An 18084-nucleotide genomic window follows, 5' to 3' on the forward strand; every position below is an offset into this window, starting at 1 on the left:
CATATATGCAGCATTGGAGATGCTCTTAGTATATCTAGGCTTCCTTTCTCTCTCTCTTTAATAAAAAATATATTAAAAGTATCAACAGTAGTTGTTTGTGAGGTGATTGCAAGTTTACAATTAGTATATATATATAATTTCGATATGAGTGGCACATTTTGGCCATCTAGATTGGGGTAAACATGGCATTTGGTCATTTGCCTTTTGTTACGTGTGGTCACTCACGTCGTAAGCGGTCGCCATTTCAATTTAGCACTAAATATATGTACTTTATTCTCTCAAGAACGAATTGATATAGCTCACCAAAACATAAACGATAAATTTAGATTAAATAACTCTCAATCTATTATAACCAAAAAAAGATAACTCTAAAACAGAATACAAACTCATCTAACAAAAAACACAAATTGGTATCTTAGCTTAGACACCATTATAATCAAAAGCATATAAAATCATGTTTAAAGTCGTTTAAACTATGTATGGTTTCCATCTTCGTCGAAATGATTTTGATTCTATAATAATTTTTTTTATAGTTATATCTTATATGTTATGCTAATGCAATGTAACCGAGCTTCAAACACCTGACCGATACAGAAGCAATACAAAACACAATATCTACAGAAATTAAAGTATCCATCGTTTTCCAAGTTTTGACACTAACCAACAAAACTGCAATCTTATTATTTATTTACAAACAAGTAACACAAACCGGTTTTCTCATCCCAAGAAGCTAGGTGGCTTCAGCAACTGACGATAAATGTAAGCTCGTTCCATACCTCTTCATAAAGCTACTTCCACACAATTGTTCCGAATTCCCAACACGAAAATCAATGCCACCTGGCTGCTGCTCGTTTCCATGATAATCAACAAACTCTTCTTCATGTTCAAACTTGTAACTCATACCCGACGAAGAAGAGTGTCCACCACGTTTTCTAACTTGCTTTTTGTCTTTACTTTTGCTTCCACGCGATGATTTGCTTGCATGCTTTTGCTTGTTCTTTGAACTCTTCCTGCTGTGCTTTGACGAAGACCTGTTGTTGGTTACAACATGTGATACTGAAGTAGGAATCGGATCGTAAACGTCTGGGGCCCACTTTACTGTTAACTTCACTGGTGGAGCTGCTCCACGTTTCTCACGGCTGCCCTTCATTGCAGACACAGGCTTCAAACGAGCCTGCAAGAAATATACATATGCGTGTTAATATACGATATTACAATAAAAAACTACTCTTTTCAATAGAAGGCATAGATATGGAACTAATCCAACAAATTAGTAAAAAGGAAAAACTTACAGGCATAGATATGGAACTGAAGCCAGATGGATCATTAGATTTGATGTTGTCACTATGTGTTGATAACTCGCTTATTATGGCATCTTGATGAGATACAGTTTTACATGAGGCCGATGCATGCTGACTAAGGCACGTTTTAGGATATTGAGTTGGTATTAAGTCCTTTTTCTGAAACTCACATTTCTTAAGGGGTGGTGGTGATGAACTTGAATCCTCTTCTGTGGTATCTTGAATGTTAAGAAACTTGGTGACATCACCACTGAGTTCATCCACAGAAAGAGGGTTTAGGACTCCATGAGTGGATTTGATTGTGTTCTTACACAACCCATGATGATCGTTTATGTTATCAGTAGCTGCAAACCCACTGCGAGAGTAGATGTCCATTGGTATCAAACAAGAGCGGAAATTGGGTTGACAAATAGTTTGAACGCTCTATAGACCAGAATGTTGCAAGAAACCTATATCCAAAAAGGAACAAACTGTCAACTTAGTGAAACATGATTTCTCTAAAAGCTATTTACAACATGGAAAATATGTAAAAAGATACTAACTACGTGACATGTGTTCATAAGTTCTGTGCAAAGATTTTCCATACTTTAGGTTCTTAATAAGTTTCCATTTCAATATAAGTATTGACATATGTAAACTTATAACCCCTTCAACATTAGCTGTTCTAAAGCATGGTTGGTTGCCAAGGTATACATAATGCTTTTATTCCCCTTTATTTGGAATTGCCCATTTAAATATATGTAACCATATCAGTGAGCAGGCAGTAAAAACAGAAAAAGCGTATTTTAGGCAATTAAAAATATTGACAGTTCAAATTTGTTAAAACCACACTACTATATGAGAGCACAGATCAGAACTTTAGTTGCATGGTCATAATTTTAACGTAGTCCGAAGTTCACGTAAAACACAACAGACACTAAAACTTCAGCAGTATAATCAATGAAGATGTAGGAAAGTATGAAAGTATATTTTAACAATATTTCGTGCTATTCCTATCTTATTCCTATTTAATACATCACATTCTATGAATAGTGAGTTAAAAGATTGCTTCGCCCAACATTTTAACATTTTTTATTCAAAACCGAGCACTATAATTACACAATAACCAAAAAAAAAACCCTGCAAAAACTAGAGACGTGACTGCAGGGCTGCATGGTCCAATTTTTAGCTTATTTCTGAAGTTCACGTATGCAAACAATAGACACCAGAGCTTGAGCAATAAAATCACTGATAATGTACGGACGTACAAAAACCATATTTTGTGCTATCCATATCTTATCTCAAATTATAACGGTATATTCCATTAATAGCGAGTTAAAAGATTGCCTTGCCGCCATTCCGCCAGCATTTTACCATTTTTTCCCAAAACTGAACCAATTAATTACACAATAACAAAAGGAAACTAGTGTTGAAAAAACTAGACACCGGACTGATTGTGTCGGTGGTCATGACGATAAACAATAGACACCAGAACTTGAGCAATAAAATCACTGATGATGTACGGAAGTACAAAAACCATATTTTGTGCTATCCATATTTATCTCAAATTATAACGGTAATACGGTATACTCCATGAATAGCGAGTTAAAAGATTGCTTCGCGCCTTTGCCGTCAACATTTAAATTTTTTTTCCAAAACTGAACCATAAAGCTACACGATAACAAAAACATAACAAACGTTGCAAAAACTAGACACCGGACTGATGATGACGATTACATACGTTCGCGTGCACCCGTCATTAGTCCATTACCGTTTTTTATTACTATTGAACTTGCGTAAGCCATAACCTAATGAGAGCCAATTGCCTATACCTGCCTACGTAAATTCATCAATTACCTAATCCCGTAGAACTTACGTCCCTAACCGTTTATCTTGGTTACCAAAAAACAATTGACATCATGGGCATCAAAGCATGTAATACAAGTTTTGTTTTGCAAACAAACATCTAATTACAATCAAAAGCAGAATATGCGGTTTCGCAAAAGGCACCCAATATAGCTATCAAGATCCTCTTAATTAATTCATATACAATAGCATACATATACAAGCTCAGATTAGTAAGTAAAAAAGATGGTACCTTTATTAATAAGAAGGTGAGATCTGCAGTAAATGAATCGAAACAATCTTTTGAGGCGGTGTTTGATTATCGATTGAGATCTGATATAAGCTAACTGAGGCGGTGATGACGAAAGGAAAGAAGTCGACAGATATAATAATAATACCGGATAACAAAATAGGACTAATAAAACGAACGATTGTTAACTACTACTAATAATAATAATAATAAGATTACCACGACGATCACCTTTTTCAAGACGAGGTTTAAAACGCTGGCGACTGGTATTCAATAAAGGAATAAAACAATCATCGAGTGAAAGCACCAAAGGCATTGTTCGATGCTATTCAACCCCTAATTTTCAAAACAAACCAAAGAAATTGATTAACACCAAACCCTAAAAACACGCCAATTCGATTAGATCTGAGGAAATTGGAAGCTGAATTGATTGGTGGAGATGATGATTAGATTAGATTAATTTGAGGGTGGAGAGTGGACGATTGGGATCGAAGAACATGGCTAGAAACAAGGGTTACCTTCTGATTATTTGGTGCAGTGAATAATATAGATAAGCTCAATGAATGGATAAACGTATACCAGACGCCTTAGTCAACGCCTGAGCTGAGCTGAGCTTCCTTCCGAGTTCCGACAATGGATTTGGGCTGGGCCTCTTGACAAATCTATGGGCTTATAAGATAACTACCAAAACTCTTATCCTGAACAGGACCCGATTTATACACGATAAAAACCCGAAAACAAGAACCGGTTTCATACTCGAAACCGGGTTTTTAAAATACCTGATCTGCTAGAAATTAGCCGATAAATACCTGAAAAATACCCCAAGAAAGTGCAGCTCATAAAAAACCCAATCTATACCCGAACAAACCCCGAAAATAGAGTTATTTCAATACATGGAACTGAAAATTGGGTGTTCAAATACCCGGTTCATGCCATACCCGGACCTGAACCCGAACCGGGTATGGCCAATACCCAATTTTCTAATATTCGGTCATACCCAAATATTCCATACCCAGTTTTGGACCTGACCCGGGTGTATCCTAACTCGCATGTACAACCAAGTTTCAATTTCTATGGAAACCGTACCCAAACCCACCAGTTCCACCTCTAATGGGTCACAACCCAGACTCGCCCCGACCAAAACCCGACAAAAGCCAGCAAAACCAATCCTAACCATACCTGGAATTGGTTTGTACCTGATTTCTGGAAAAACCCAGTTTGCCCACATCTCTAGGGTTGGGTATGTCATCCACTATAGGCTAGGTAGTAGGTACAAGCTTAGATTTAGAACAAGTGTATTCTTAAATCTTTACCTACACTTGGAAAAAATTTATGCATTTACTAACTATTTTAAACATAAATTCAAAAACGTGTAAAAGTTAATATATAATTTAGTTTCGAGAATACATTCATTACTAGGGAGGTGTATTTAATAACATAGATATGTGTGGGGGGGGGGGGGGGGGGATGGTGAGAAGAGATATGAAGACGACACGTGACCTGAGATATCACTATTAATTATATAGTTTAGAAGTGTAGATATAGATATATAAGTTTTTGAGCATTACAACTTATATACATGTACGTGTTTTATGATACAACATAGAAGTATAGATATAGATATAAAAGTTTTTGAGTATTACAATTTATATACATGTACGTGTTTTATGATACAACATAGAAGTATAGATATAAATATAGACAAAGTAGATATACATAGAGAGAAAACTATAGAAGTGGTACACATGAATGTAAATATGGATATAAATGTTTCAAGTATTACATATTTTATATGTTTACATGTTTTTTGACAACCTCATGAATACTTTCAATAACCATACGTATCCCAAACAAAGCTATTAGTAGGGTCCCAGGAGGGTGAAATTTAGGCAAAATATACCTCTAACTCAGAGGATAGAGAAGTTGCTTCTAGTGAGACCCCCGACTCCAAAACTGTATTTTGTCACAGATAATTTCATTATTCTTAATTTACATATACGAATTTTTCTTACAGATGTTTAAAAGCAAGATTGAGCCTCTCATTACATATATACATGCTTCTATGGCTACTTAATTATTAGCAACATGTCATTTGCTTTTCCTTTGGGGAATATCCTTATGGATGATCATTGGCCACAATGCAAACCAGAACAGTATAAGGTAATTCAGTCGTTGTTCTTCAGTTAACATGTCAATATTGTTAGGGTTCTTGGTAAAGCTTATCACGGTGACAAGAGTAAAAGATGCAGCATATGAAGATTTTTATTATAATTTCAAGCTGGTGATTCATGTTCAAGATAAACTCTACAGTAAAGAAAATATTTAAAGATCAACCTTGGAAGATCAAGGATGAAGCTATCCTAAAAGATAAAAATTTTAAAAGTCTTGATTAAAACACCAAGTATAAATAGACCTTCCGATCTTAGTACTTAACAAAGAAGTGGAGTCCCTAGGTGGTATACTCCGCGTTAATCTTCACATAGTCATAACTTAAATCACATCCCCAAGCTACTCCAGTTCCCGGTCCATCCCCTATAGAAGTCATAATTTAAAAATAAAAAATAAAAGATTGTTGTGAATCTGTTGAAGTGCTCAACCAAGAAACATACCTATGGAAATTTGTATTTTAACAGTGCCATGAGCATCACCAGCCTCCTTGAGGTAATTACTAGCTGCCGACCTGAAAAAAGCCCAGGTTTTGTAGCATTTAACAATTAACATATATCCGTTTGTGTATAACTGTATATGTATGGATGTGAGTGTATTACCTGTCAAATGAAAGTGGTTGACCTCCCTCCATAAGTAAGATATCCCCAAGTGCTATTCTGAGTGCATTTGAGTCGAATGGAATTCCTGCATACCCTGCAGCACAAGCAATCCGTCCCCAATTTGGATCCCGACCATAGATTGCAGCCTATAGTGAAACGAACGCATCATTAACTATAAGTCGTAAATTTTAACAGATGTATAAACTATCATGCCTTGGTAAGTGAAGAAGACGCCACAGAACGTGCAATCTTTGCTGCTTCAGCTTCACTGCCTGCGCCAGTAACCGAAACCTGCACAATTGGCTTCTATAAACACACACAGTATACAACAGTAACTGTTTGCACAATATTTTTAGTGCATAACTGTCAAACTTTTATTATACGGTTTCCAAACAAATTATGATCAAGTTATGCAGACCTCTACAAGGCATGTTGCGCCTTCTCCATCCCAGGCTATTGATTTAGCAAGTCCTTGCATTACCTGAAGATCAAGCAACAAACATAGATGTAAATTGAGAATATTATGTGCAAAATACATAAACTTTCAGATAAAAGTTGACATTTTTACATACTGCATCAAGACATGTTTGTAATTGTGTTGCCTCGGGACTGTGCAGTGCAGATATCTTGTTTGATCCAGATAGACCACTAGCCAACGCAATGATGGTATCATTGGTGCTTGTATCTCCATCTACCTACAAGGTTGATAAATGTCTAAAACATCCCTCTAAACTCATAAAACAGAACTAAATCTACTTTACAATGGTAACACTCACAGTAATCTGGTTAAAACTTCGGTTTACAGCAATCTGTACCATCTTTCTCCAGACATCAAAATCTACAAGAGCATCAGTTGTTATAACCTGAACATTAACAAGCAGAAATGAGTAAAGAGCATTTCAGACTATTAGTTTTTTTTTATTTTAATAAACTATTTACAACATGCTACATACACCAAGAAGTGTTCCCATATTTGGGTGGATCATTCCAGAACCTTTTGCCATTCCCCCTATTCTTATGCGAGTGCCACCAACCTGCAAAATATCATTAAAACAGATGCAAATAAGTAAACACGATCTAAAAGTGAATCTTAAATGGTAAAAAACGCATCTATGCATACCTCAAACTCTACTGCCACACTCTTGCTCACAAGATCGGTTGTTGTTATTGCCACAGAAGCAGAATCTGCTCTGCAAACGCATCATTAAAATTTTATTAATTAAAATTATCAATTTAAATTTTGAAAGAAAATAATAATAATATTCAATAAAGGATAAAACAAAAACATAATCTGACTGCATGAGTTATGAATTAGAACATTACGCTTCAACGCTTGATGAAAGCAAACTAATTAATTTAGGAAGTGAATTGAGAAGAGGCTCCTGCACATAACATGATAAATTAATCACGTGCTTAAAAAAGTTAACATTAAATTATTATAATGATTATTATTATTATATACCTTCTTTATTCGTTGCCCGATCACACCAGTTGATTCTATCAAAATTTCATCTGGACTCACTTGAAGTAACTGTAGAATTGTCAAAAATCAGCTTCGTTTGTATCATGTAATTAGAAAACATAAAAAAAAAACTACCAAATTTCAGGATTTCACATACCTTAGAAAGAGCATTTGAACAATCTATTACATCTTGGTAACCTGCATCCCCCTGTAAGTTGTTATATTATTTATCAAATCTAGAATCATCATACAAGTTTCATAAATCATGAATTTAAATAGAATATTTCAAGTAAAAGTTACCGTTGCTGCGTTTGCTTGACCAGCATTTATCAACACTGCACGAGCCTAAAACGTTGCATCATCAATATTAGTATAATATGTTCAAAGAGTTTTGGTACTCAAAAGCATAGTTATAGAGAGCTGGAAACTCACTGTTTTAGATTTTTCTAAAACTTTTTTGCAGTAAAGAACAGGTGCAGCTGCAACCACATTTTTAGTAAATGTCCCTGAAGAAAGTCAAACAATGGCATGTCAGATGTCATTTACAGGTCTGCATAAGCAAATAAAAGGTTAGTACAAACCTGCAGCTACAGCATCTACATCACAAGTGACGAGTGCAAGATCAGGCTTCTCTCCTAAAGCTCTCAATCCACCATACATTCCTGCAGCTTTGAATCCCTCAGCAGCAGTAACTCCACCATCAATCTTTAGAATTAAAATCGTTTATTCAATATCACATCAAATTAAGAAAACAAAAGGTCAACATCATGTTAATAAATGAACTCATATACTAAAAGCATGGTAGGGACATTATGTTAATAAAAGCATTGCACAAAAAGTCTGTTTCAGTTGTGTTTGTATGAACTGTAAATAGGGGTGCAAACGAGCTGAGCCGCTCGCTAGCTACTCGAGATCGGATCGATAAAAGACTTGAATCGAGCCGAGCCCCAGCCTCAAATAAAGCTTGTTTAGTTATTAAGCCCGAGCTTGTGCCTTGTATGGGAAGATAATTTAGGCTCGTCGAGCCTTGGTATGTTTAAGTTTGAACTACTTTATGATTCATCATCATCATCATCGTACTCAGTATATCCCACCAATAGCAAAGCTATGGTAGGGTCTGAGGAGGGTAAGATGTAGGCAGCCTTACCTCTACCCCATAGGGATAGAGAGGCTGCTTCCGGTGAGACCCCCGGCTCGATAGTAGTTTTGCATCAAGCCTTGGACATAAGGCACATAGCACTCAATCATCGGGACACCGGCTGATCGGTGCATGTACCCTTATCTTTCAGCTATCAACGCCACTACATGATGCCTGATTAACCGTCCGTCACTTTTAACGTTATTTTCACGAGATTAGTAAAATAACGTCAAAATTAGTGCAATTTCACTTTTGCCCACCCGAGGGTTCACACATGATGCCTGAACTACTTTATGATTGTTTATATTAATTTCACACTACACGGCCGAGCTCAAGACCAATTTTGACTCATTAAGATACTGCACGAGCTTGAGCCAAGCCGCTTAATTTAAGTTTTTCTCAAAATATATGTATAATTTATAAACAAAAGCATATCAAAAAACACAATAGGCTGAAATAATTTATAAACAAAAGATATAGAAAAACTAGTTAAAGGATCATCATGGTAAAAGCATATCAAAAACTTAAATGGTTTTTTTGGGGCGTGTCAAAGTAGTGAAATCCATTACCTGCTTCCATGGTCCTTCAGGCAAAAATATTGGAGCTGCTGGGATAAACTTTGATGCCTCTTTTACAACAGATGACATGGCAAGTACCCTAAAATCTCTTTTTGGAGAAGTGAACGAACCTAATAGCTGCAGAAAAGCACAGAAATATGTTCATGTAAAAACTTTTGGTTTCTTAATTCTCAAATAAAACGAGGAGCAGAAAAACTTAATATTATGTCACGGTATCATAACCATTACACGTTTTTTTGTTACACCTAAAGCTATCCAAACATCAAACTTCTAAGTATAATCAGCTTACTTTAATCTATCTTTGACCAAACTACAAAACTGAATAATAAGATTACTCCTCATTCTATAGACAGTGTGCTTTCCTTTCCTGAATGATATTAGACTTAATCTCAGTTCTGTTTCAGAGTAGCTTGTTCAACATTCCTAAATAGTGAATATGATATTCAGATTACAGTATTTTGGATCAAGTAATTCAGATTATGGTTAAGACAGAAAAAAATATATATAATAAAAATGACGCTGAAATTACTTATTTACCTGGTTTATAGTTTATACAATAGACTTTTCACCATGTTTCTCATTATTAATAATAATAACACTATTACAAACGAAAGGGGTGTTTTTGGCAGCTTTCCGATATGGGGTGGCTATGATCAATTAAAGAAGATCTATTAGATAGCATGGGGCAGAATGCTAGCACCAAAAAAGCAAGGGAGGGCTCGGTATCGGGAGTCTAAAAACCACGAACTGGCCATTGCTTATGAAGTGGTTCAAAGCCGACCCGTCATGCCTATGGATGGAGACACTCAAATCTATCCACGGATGCAACCGATCAGGTGCTTGCATCCCACTTAAAACTAACAAATTCATGGCCTTAGAAAAGAATTGCAAAGGTTGATGGAGATTTAATCAAGTTGAACATAGTCTTTCAAAGCTATTTTAAAGCAACAGCGGGTACGTGTGTTATTTTGGCAAAGACAATTGGCTGGACAGGAGACCACCGCGGTCTCTTTATTCAAACCTGTAGTGAATAGTCATTAGGTAAGAGGATTATTCAACTGTTGCAACATTGTCCAAACCTGCAGGCTATCACTCGCATCTGACATGGAGGCTTGGTCCGGTTTAAATTCATTTTATGTGCAAGCATTGCCGGTGCTAACTTGTTCGGGTAGGAAGGATAATCGATTTTATAAGCTACTGTTGCTTCAACAAGCTTTTAATTTTCTCCATTTTGATGGTGATTTGATCAATCCAACAAAAATACATAATTGTTTTGAATGAAGAGTGACTGACCTTTGGAGAATTGAACTGTGAAGGTTTAATGGTAACGAATTGGAGGGGAACACACAATGACATAGCTTCTTTCTTTTTCTTGTAGTCGGCGGACAGGACAGGACAGGACAGGACAGGACAGAGACTTATTATTAGGGTTCTACTGTTTAAATGATGTAACAGCACCAACAGGAAAGTGTTCAAAGTGGGGTTGCTCTGCTGGTGGCGATGGTTTTAACTTTTAAGTTTTAACCACCAACTTTTTACCCTAAATATATCTACTTTTACCTTGAAAGTTAAACTATTTTTTACCAAAACAAAAAATTACAAGGGAAATTTGAATGAATAATTAAATCCGCTCCATTCCTCCCAGTCGAGAGTTTTCAATTTGGCCCGGTTCTTGATCCAAAGAAAGAACGAGACGTTTATATTGTCAATGGTCTTGCTCATAAATGGATGAATATTGTTGAAAATTAACGCGTTTTTTGAAAGTCAAGTTACCCATAAAGTAATGTCAAAGATGGACTGGATAGTAACTTAATTGCTTTTAGTCAAATGCAGGCATGCAGCTTCTTCTTTTGATACTCTGGTAATTCCAAAACTTAAGTGCATTGATCAGGAGTAGAAATCTTCACCCAAAAGCATATTTGTGTCTTGATCATATAACAAGTTACGAAACAAGAGTAATGCATATTAGTATATTACATAAGGTGATGTTTTTCTTTACATCTTCATATTATACTTTTAATATTTGTTTATATGTCAAAGCATCACCTCTATGTAGTAGATAAACATCCCTACGTCATTACACTAAGATAACCCAAAACATTTGAGACATGTAATGCCATGGATATTCAATTATAAGTTATTGTATTGAATGTAGTAATAATAAGATACAAGGAGATCTGTTATGGATAACGGTAATCCCACCAGCAGATAAGAACCAGAACCAGAACCAGAACCAGCTTTCTTTTCTTTCTTCACTCTTATTCTTTCTTCATTACATGGCGCTACTGCAATCATCTCCAGCTTCCACTTCATTAACGAACCACAGTCCATTCATATTCCCCATCACATCCTTCAATTTCAATCTACGTTCATCCTCTGCACTTAAATTCAAAATCAAACATCATCGAGCTTCAACTACACTAGAATCCACCAATGGCGCAGTCACCGTATCCACTTCTTACGGCAGACAGTACTTCCCACTCGCTGCAGTTGTTGGACAGGTACTCACTACTCACTACCTACCTCATTTCATCTCTCATTATTTATTATATTATGTCCATCAGTTACGTTAGGTTTTTTTAATTAATTAAGTTTATATAATGTCTAACAGGATGCTATTAAAACTGCTCTTTTGCTTGGGGCTATTGACCGTGAGATCGGAGGCATTGCTATCTCTGGCAAACGAGGTACCGCCAAGACTGTTATGGCGCGTGGACTTCACGCCATTCTGCCTCCTATTGAGGCTGTTGTTGGCTCCTTTTCAAATGCTGATCCAGCTTGTCCTGAAGAGTAAGTAAGCTTACCAAATCTTGTTAATGTTTGTATATTTCACTTTATAATCACTTGATCATCCTACACAGTATTATACATTTACATAAGGGATCAACAAAGATAATAGGTCAATCACATTAAGACAGGCACATAAGCCGTAGCCTGCATTGAAAACAATTAAAAGCCATAGGATAGAGTGCTCAACCTCCAGAGATGCCTAGGAACGTCTTTTAAGGTTCAATAGGGCAGTGTGCTTAGCCTCTAGAAGTGCCTAAGACCATTAACTGTAGATGGGGCTTTAAAGCCCCTCCACACTGCCACGTGGGCACCGGAGGGCTTTAACGCCCCTATGCATGTTGCCCCTCTATGGTTCGAAGCCCCGAGGGAGTTTACCAAATCTCCTTTTTAATTAACCAACACAATGAAATAAAATATAAATAATAATATAACAATACTTAAATTAACATTACCGATTGATATAACATATCGAAGAACGTTTGCGACGTTTGAGGGGGTGGCATTACGGGTCGATAAAGACCTTGTTGGTTGGTAAAGAAAGGGTTAGTAGGGTCGTCGTTATTTGCAAGCATACTACTCCACACAATTGCACCAGATCCCATGGGTTCGTATTCGGGTTTGAGCTTGGGTTCATGGTTTGTGGAAGAATTATATTTTTTTTGGTTGAAGGGGAAAAGAGTGTTTGATTGGATGAGTATAAGAGAGTGTGTGTTGAAGAAGAATTGGGTTGGGTTATATAGATTAATTATTTAATTAATTAATTTTTTAATATTTTTTTTGTAATGCCCCCGCCCCTCGGTGGTGTTTGCCGCCCAAGCCACACCCCCAAGTCGCCCACAGCGATGGGTCTAAGTATCAATGTCCCGGCTCAATGCTATCCTAAACAGGGTTGGCTCCAACCTAGCCCAATCATTTCCTTCTAGGCTCCTATGTGGCCGGTTTGGGACACATGTCAAAAAAGGGTTCAAACACGTTAGCTTTCCATTGTTTCAGTGCCGGCCCAATGGAGCCTTATGTTTTTATTTTGATTGGTCTATTTTCTTGATTGACTGGTTCTGAGAAGTAAATTTTTCATGCATATTTTTAGAAAATATCCCTTTACATAATCTCATTTAGCAATCTTTATGTTACAAACCACTGAAACCAGTAACCAACTGTATGTTCTTTTATTAGGTGGGAAGATGGGCTTGCTGATAAAGTGGAATATGACTCTTCTGGTAACATCAAGACTCAAGTAGTCAGATCACCGTTCGTGCAGGTAGTGTCAGTTGGAAAACTTTTTGATACTTTACTAATTACTACCATCATCTTCTTTATATGTTACTTTTTTATGCAGATTCCACTTGGTGTAACGGAAGATCGATTAATTGGATCTGTTGATGTTGAAGAGTCTGTGAGAACTGGAACCACTGTATTCCAGCCTGGGCTTTTGGCTGAAGCACATAGAGGAGTTCTTTATGTTGATGAAATCAACTTACTGGATGAGGGTATAAGTAATTTGCTTCTTAATGTATTGACTGATGGTGTTAATATTGTTGAAAGAGAAGGAATCAGCTTTCGCCACCCGTGCAAGCCGTTGTTAATTGCTACTTATAATCCAGAAGAGGGTGCTGTACGTGAACATCTACTGGACCGTATCGCAATCAATTTAAGGTAGACTTCTTAGTTTCACGTAATTTATATATGATCTAAGGTAGATTATGTTGGCCTTTATAAGTTTCTATCAATGAAATCTTGATTCTGCAGTGCAGATCTTCCAATGAGTTTTGAGGATCGTGTTGCTGCTGTAGGGATTGCAACACAGTTTCAAGAACAAAGTAATGAGGTTTTTAAAATGATGGAGGAAGAAACTGACTCTGCAAAGACTCAGGTACTCATGCAACTGACTCTTCAATCTATTCAAGTTAAATCATATTAATTTCATGTTAACTTGAATATACACAATACGATTTACTTATAACTTATCAAAGTGAAGTAGTCGGCATACATAACTGTAATAAAAGTATTTGTGGCTAAATGGAGTGTTAACTGATGGTTAAATATGTTACAAAACATTCTGGTTGCTGTTATTTTACAGATTATTTTGGCAAGGGAATATTTGAAGGATGTAACGGTTAGTAGAGAGCAACTGAAGTACCTTGTGATGGAAGCTCTTCGTGGTGGTTGCCAGGTTAGCCTTGTGTTACTCTTAGTATTAGACATCTCTCAAAGGCTAAAAGATATCTGAAACACAATCACTCAAAACATACATAAAGCAAAACAAGTTAAGATAGGAAAAACAGAGATGATTGAACAGAAATAATGGTAACAAACTTTTGAGGGCTGTACAGGGACACAGGGCTGAACTATATGCTGCACGTGTTGCTAAATGTTTGGCTGCTTTTGAAGGTCGTGAAAAAGTCAATGTGGACGACCTGAAGAAAGCTGTAAGGATCTTATTCTTGACTTATGTTTTCCAGTGAATTGTTTTTTGGAACTGTCGCTCTACTTTTTTATGCTTTTTGCATATTAAGGAAAAAGAATCACTGCACGATATATTATAAGGGCACTGGATTGAGATATTATCTTTGTATATTGTAAGATACAAGTTTATAATATAGAAACTATCAGCAAGTTTTTTCATTATAAAAATAGAGTGTTGTGTTTTTAACCTAATGGGATGCAATACCACATGGTTAATCATCTAAACAACTGGACATAATTTAAGCGAAAAAGAAATAGCATAGCCCATTTTATTCAGCAGGCATTTCATTAGTACCATAAAAGGATGTCTGTTAAATTTCATCATTTCACTTTCTGGCTATGTAATGGCAGGTAGAACTTGTAATTCTTCCTCGTTCAATATTAACCGAGACACCACCAGACCAGCAACAACAGCAACCGCCACCCCCTCCACCCCCGCCACAAAATCAGGATTCTGAGGGCCAAGAAGAAGAGGAAGAGGTCTCAACTTCAAATAAACCTAAAATGATCAAATTATTGTTCTTATTAAACTGTTGCCACTTTTGGGTGTATGCTGATAATGGGAGTAACAGGAAGAAGATAATGAAGATGATGAAAACGATGAGGAGAATGATCAGCAGCCAGAGATACCTGAAGAATTTATCTTTGATGCAGAAGGGGGTCTCGTGGATGATAAGCTTCTTTTCTTTGCCCAACAAGCACAAAGGAAAAAGGGGAAAGCCGGCAGGGCTAAGAATGTAATTTTCTCAGAGGACAGAGGTCGATATATTAAACCAATGCTTCCAAAGGTAACAGATTTCACAGATTCTCATAATCATTTGAGTTTTTTTAGTAAACCTTATATGTTGACTTTAAACAGGGCCCGGTCAAACGTTTAGCTGTTGATGCAACATTAAGAGCAGCTGCACCGTATCAAAAATTGCGCAGGGAAAAAGACTCGCAAAAGATTAGAAAAGTTTTTGTAGAGAAAACAGATATGAGAGCTAAAAGAATGGCCCGTAAAGCAGGAGCTTTGGTAAGTTAACTACCTCTTGATGTTCATAGGGTTACAAACAAATGAAAGTATTATGTAAATGTGTTTTTTTATGTAAGTTTCTTTTTACACGTGACACAGGTTATATTTGTAGTTGATGCTAGTGGAAGCATGGCATTAAACCGAATGCAGAATGCAAAAGGCGCGGCACTTAAACTATTAGCAGAGAGCTATACAAGCAGAGATCAGGTAATAATATTGTTCTTTGCAACCCTTCATTTTATGTGTTACAATAATCTGAATTTCTTTCTCGTATTTCAAAATTGTTGAAAACCTTATAGGTTTCAATAATTCCATTTCGTGGAGACGCTGCAGAAGTTCTTTTGCCACCTTCTAGATCCATCTCTATGGCTCGAAAACGACTTGAGAGACTTCCGTGTGGTGGAGGATCTCCACTTGCTCATGGTCTCACCACGGTAAATTTTTAAGATTTTGGTCCTATTTTCAAACAGAAATTACTTATTTATTTATATATTCATTTGTTATGGTTATTTGGAATGTGGTAAGGCGGTTCGGGTTGGGATGAATGCAGAGAAAAGTGGAGATGTAGGGCGTATAATGATTGTAGCAATAACGGACGGTAGAGCAAATATTTCACTCCAAAGGTCCAATGATCCTGAAATGGCTTCAGATGCACCGAAGCCTTCTTCTCAAGAACTGAAGGTTATTACATTTATATTAAGTAAAAGATGCACAAAAGAACAACATATTTGATAATTGATATTGACTGATTCTGTTGTGTGACATTTGAAGGATGAGATACTTGAAGTGGCTGGTAAAATTTACAAAGCAGGAATGTCGCTGCTCGTAATTGATACAGAAAATAAGTTTGTTTCGACTGGTTTTGCCAAAGAGATTGCGCGAGTGGCTCAAGGTATGACTTTGTGATACCAAACTGTTGTGTAATTTGGTTGACAACTGATATTTGTGTTGTTAATTTACCAGGGAAATACTATTATCTGCCTAATGCTTCGGATGCTGTTATATCTGCTGCCACAAAGGATGCTTTATCGAGTTTGAAGAACTCTTGAATCATACAAATTGTAGTTTATCTGTTGTGGTATTTGTTTTCACTAACTGTGAGACAAAATCGATAGCTTGGTATCATACAATGTTTTTTGAGCATGTTCATATTGTAACTTGTGTATATCCAAGTGTGAAACAATTTGTTGTTTTGAGACCCGTGTTTGGTAGGAATCAATGTGTGGGGGGAAAGGTGGATTCGGTCATTTTTATTGAGGATGGAACTCTGTTGGGTCAGGTCTATTTGACACGCAGACAAATTTTTATCCATTCTTTTAATAAACAACAAATGGTGTTAACTGTGATTAAAAACTATATCAAACAGTAACAAACAGATATTTAAATATAATACTTAAAATGGTTTTTTGCAATTTATAAATTGTAATACACTTTGAGCAACTCCAACCCGGTTGGACCACTTCCTTTATAGCTACTTTTTTCCGTTTAATCCGTTAGTGACACAATACACCTTTACATAAAAGACTTGACTAGAATCAACCAAATTGCAGCCTGTATTGTAAAATGAGGTACTTATATTTATAAAAACCGCATTTGATTGGTTTTATGATGCTAAGGACGTGCTCGTCCGTTTTAAAACAAACTCTTCTAAACATATATGGATAGACAAATCAGTATGAATGGTGTCATTCAAACACATTGAAGATATTTAATATCCCAATATAAATAACTATTTCTGATTGATCAGAGCAACATTGTTCATGTCATTTAAAAATAGCAAACTTTCTTGATAACCAATCAAAAATAGAGGGGTTTCTTTTCAACAATCACGGACCATTCGAATACCATTTACAAGTATATAGGTTACGCAAAGTTTGTTGCTACATATACTTAAATGGTAGTCTATTTGTAGCACGTTTAGACGTATATATATATGCCTTAACCACTACTTTACGCGGAGGTAATAGAGTTGGGAATTAATTTGCCTTATACTTGCAAGTCAAATGAATACGCAACTAGGTGTTCGCCTAGGTCATGGAATATATATGAATCATGAATGTGAGCCGAAACTTATCTGAGTCCATTGGGGGAAACATCAAAATGTCTGCAATTTGTTTGGTTTGGTGATTGATAACCTACTTCCATGAATAAAAGTCACAGGAAAACATTGTATGACTATGCATTTTGATTAATTCAAGTCTAATAACTGATCTTACTGTTCTCTAACCAATCAAAACAAAAACTTTATCTGATCTAAAGCAACTGTATAATTAGTTAATTACAAGATAACATACACTGCATCATCAACTGCGATTAAACCATATATTGCAATTACAAAATCACTTTCAAACTAAAAAGCCATCCTCCACACACTTAAAACAGTAAACCAAACCAAACAGAACAAGGTCTTGGTCATTTTCGCCCGTTAAGCTTTTATCAGACAGGTGAACGGTTCACAAACATTCAGCCGAACATAATCCTTGTCCGCATTCGTT

At 36.2% G+C, this 18084-nt stretch overlaps 3 protein-coding genes across 3 annotated transcripts; 1 reads left to right on the top strand and 2 right to left on the bottom strand.

Moving 5' to 3' along the window:
- Window positions 1-553: 553 nt before the first annotated feature.
- LOC143543896 (uncharacterized) lies at window positions 554-3898 on the bottom strand. The gene is made up of 4 exons (XM_077036115.1): window positions 3607-3898; window positions 3379-3458; window positions 1293-1750; window positions 554-1174 (listed from the first exon to the last, which is right to left on the bottom strand). Exons 3-4 carry the CDS (start codon window positions 1674-1676, stop codon window positions 731-733), a joined length of 828 nt encoding a protein of 275 aa, XP_076892230.1. The 5' UTR covers window positions 1677-1750; window positions 3379-3458; window positions 3607-3898; the 3' UTR covers window positions 554-730.
- Window positions 3899-5608: 1710 nt separating this feature from the next.
- Window positions 5609-10704, bottom strand: LOC143543879 (arginine biosynthesis bifunctional protein ArgJ, chloroplastic-like). Its single transcript, XM_077036099.1, has 17 exons — window positions 10615-10704; window positions 9313-9438; window positions 8187-8310; window positions 8038-8111; window positions 7906-7950; window positions 7763-7813; window positions 7606-7674; window positions 7467-7525; window positions 7264-7333; window positions 7097-7177; window positions 6920-7006; window positions 6716-6838; window positions 6562-6624; window positions 6357-6434; window positions 6144-6289; window positions 5985-6055; window positions 5609-5907 (listed from the first exon to the last, which is right to left on the bottom strand). Exons 1-17 carry the CDS (start codon window positions 10675-10677, stop codon window positions 5825-5827), a joined length of 1413 nt encoding a protein of 470 aa, XP_076892214.1. The 5' UTR covers window positions 10678-10704; the 3' UTR covers window positions 5609-5824.
- A 1072-nt stretch (window positions 10705-11776) lies between these two features.
- Window positions 11777-16785, top strand: LOC143543898 (magnesium-chelatase subunit ChlD, chloroplastic). Its single transcript, XM_077036116.1, has 15 exons — window positions 11777-11822; window positions 11933-12111; window positions 13285-13369; window positions 13448-13764; window positions 13858-13981; window positions 14189-14281; window positions 14442-14537; window positions 14926-15054; window positions 15147-15362; window positions 15434-15589; window positions 15689-15796; window positions 15889-16023; window positions 16115-16270; window positions 16361-16481; window positions 16553-16785. The coding sequence occupies exons 2-15, from the start codon at window positions 12026-12028 to the stop codon at window positions 16636-16638; spliced, it is 1908 nt and encodes a 635-aa protein (XP_076892231.1). The 5' UTR covers window positions 11777-11822; window positions 11933-12025; the 3' UTR covers window positions 16639-16785.
- The last annotated feature ends 1299 nt before the right edge of the window (window positions 16786-18084 follow it).

Source organism: Bidens hawaiensis, unplaced genomic scaffold (genome assembly GCF_021521415.1).
Source record: "Bidens hawaiensis isolate Kalapana, Puna unplaced genomic scaffold, B.hawaiensis_p1.1 tig00013347_1, whole genome shotgun sequence".
In the NCBI taxonomy this organism is placed as follows: domain Eukaryota; kingdom Viridiplantae; phylum Streptophyta; class Magnoliopsida; order Asterales; family Asteraceae; genus Bidens; species Bidens hawaiensis.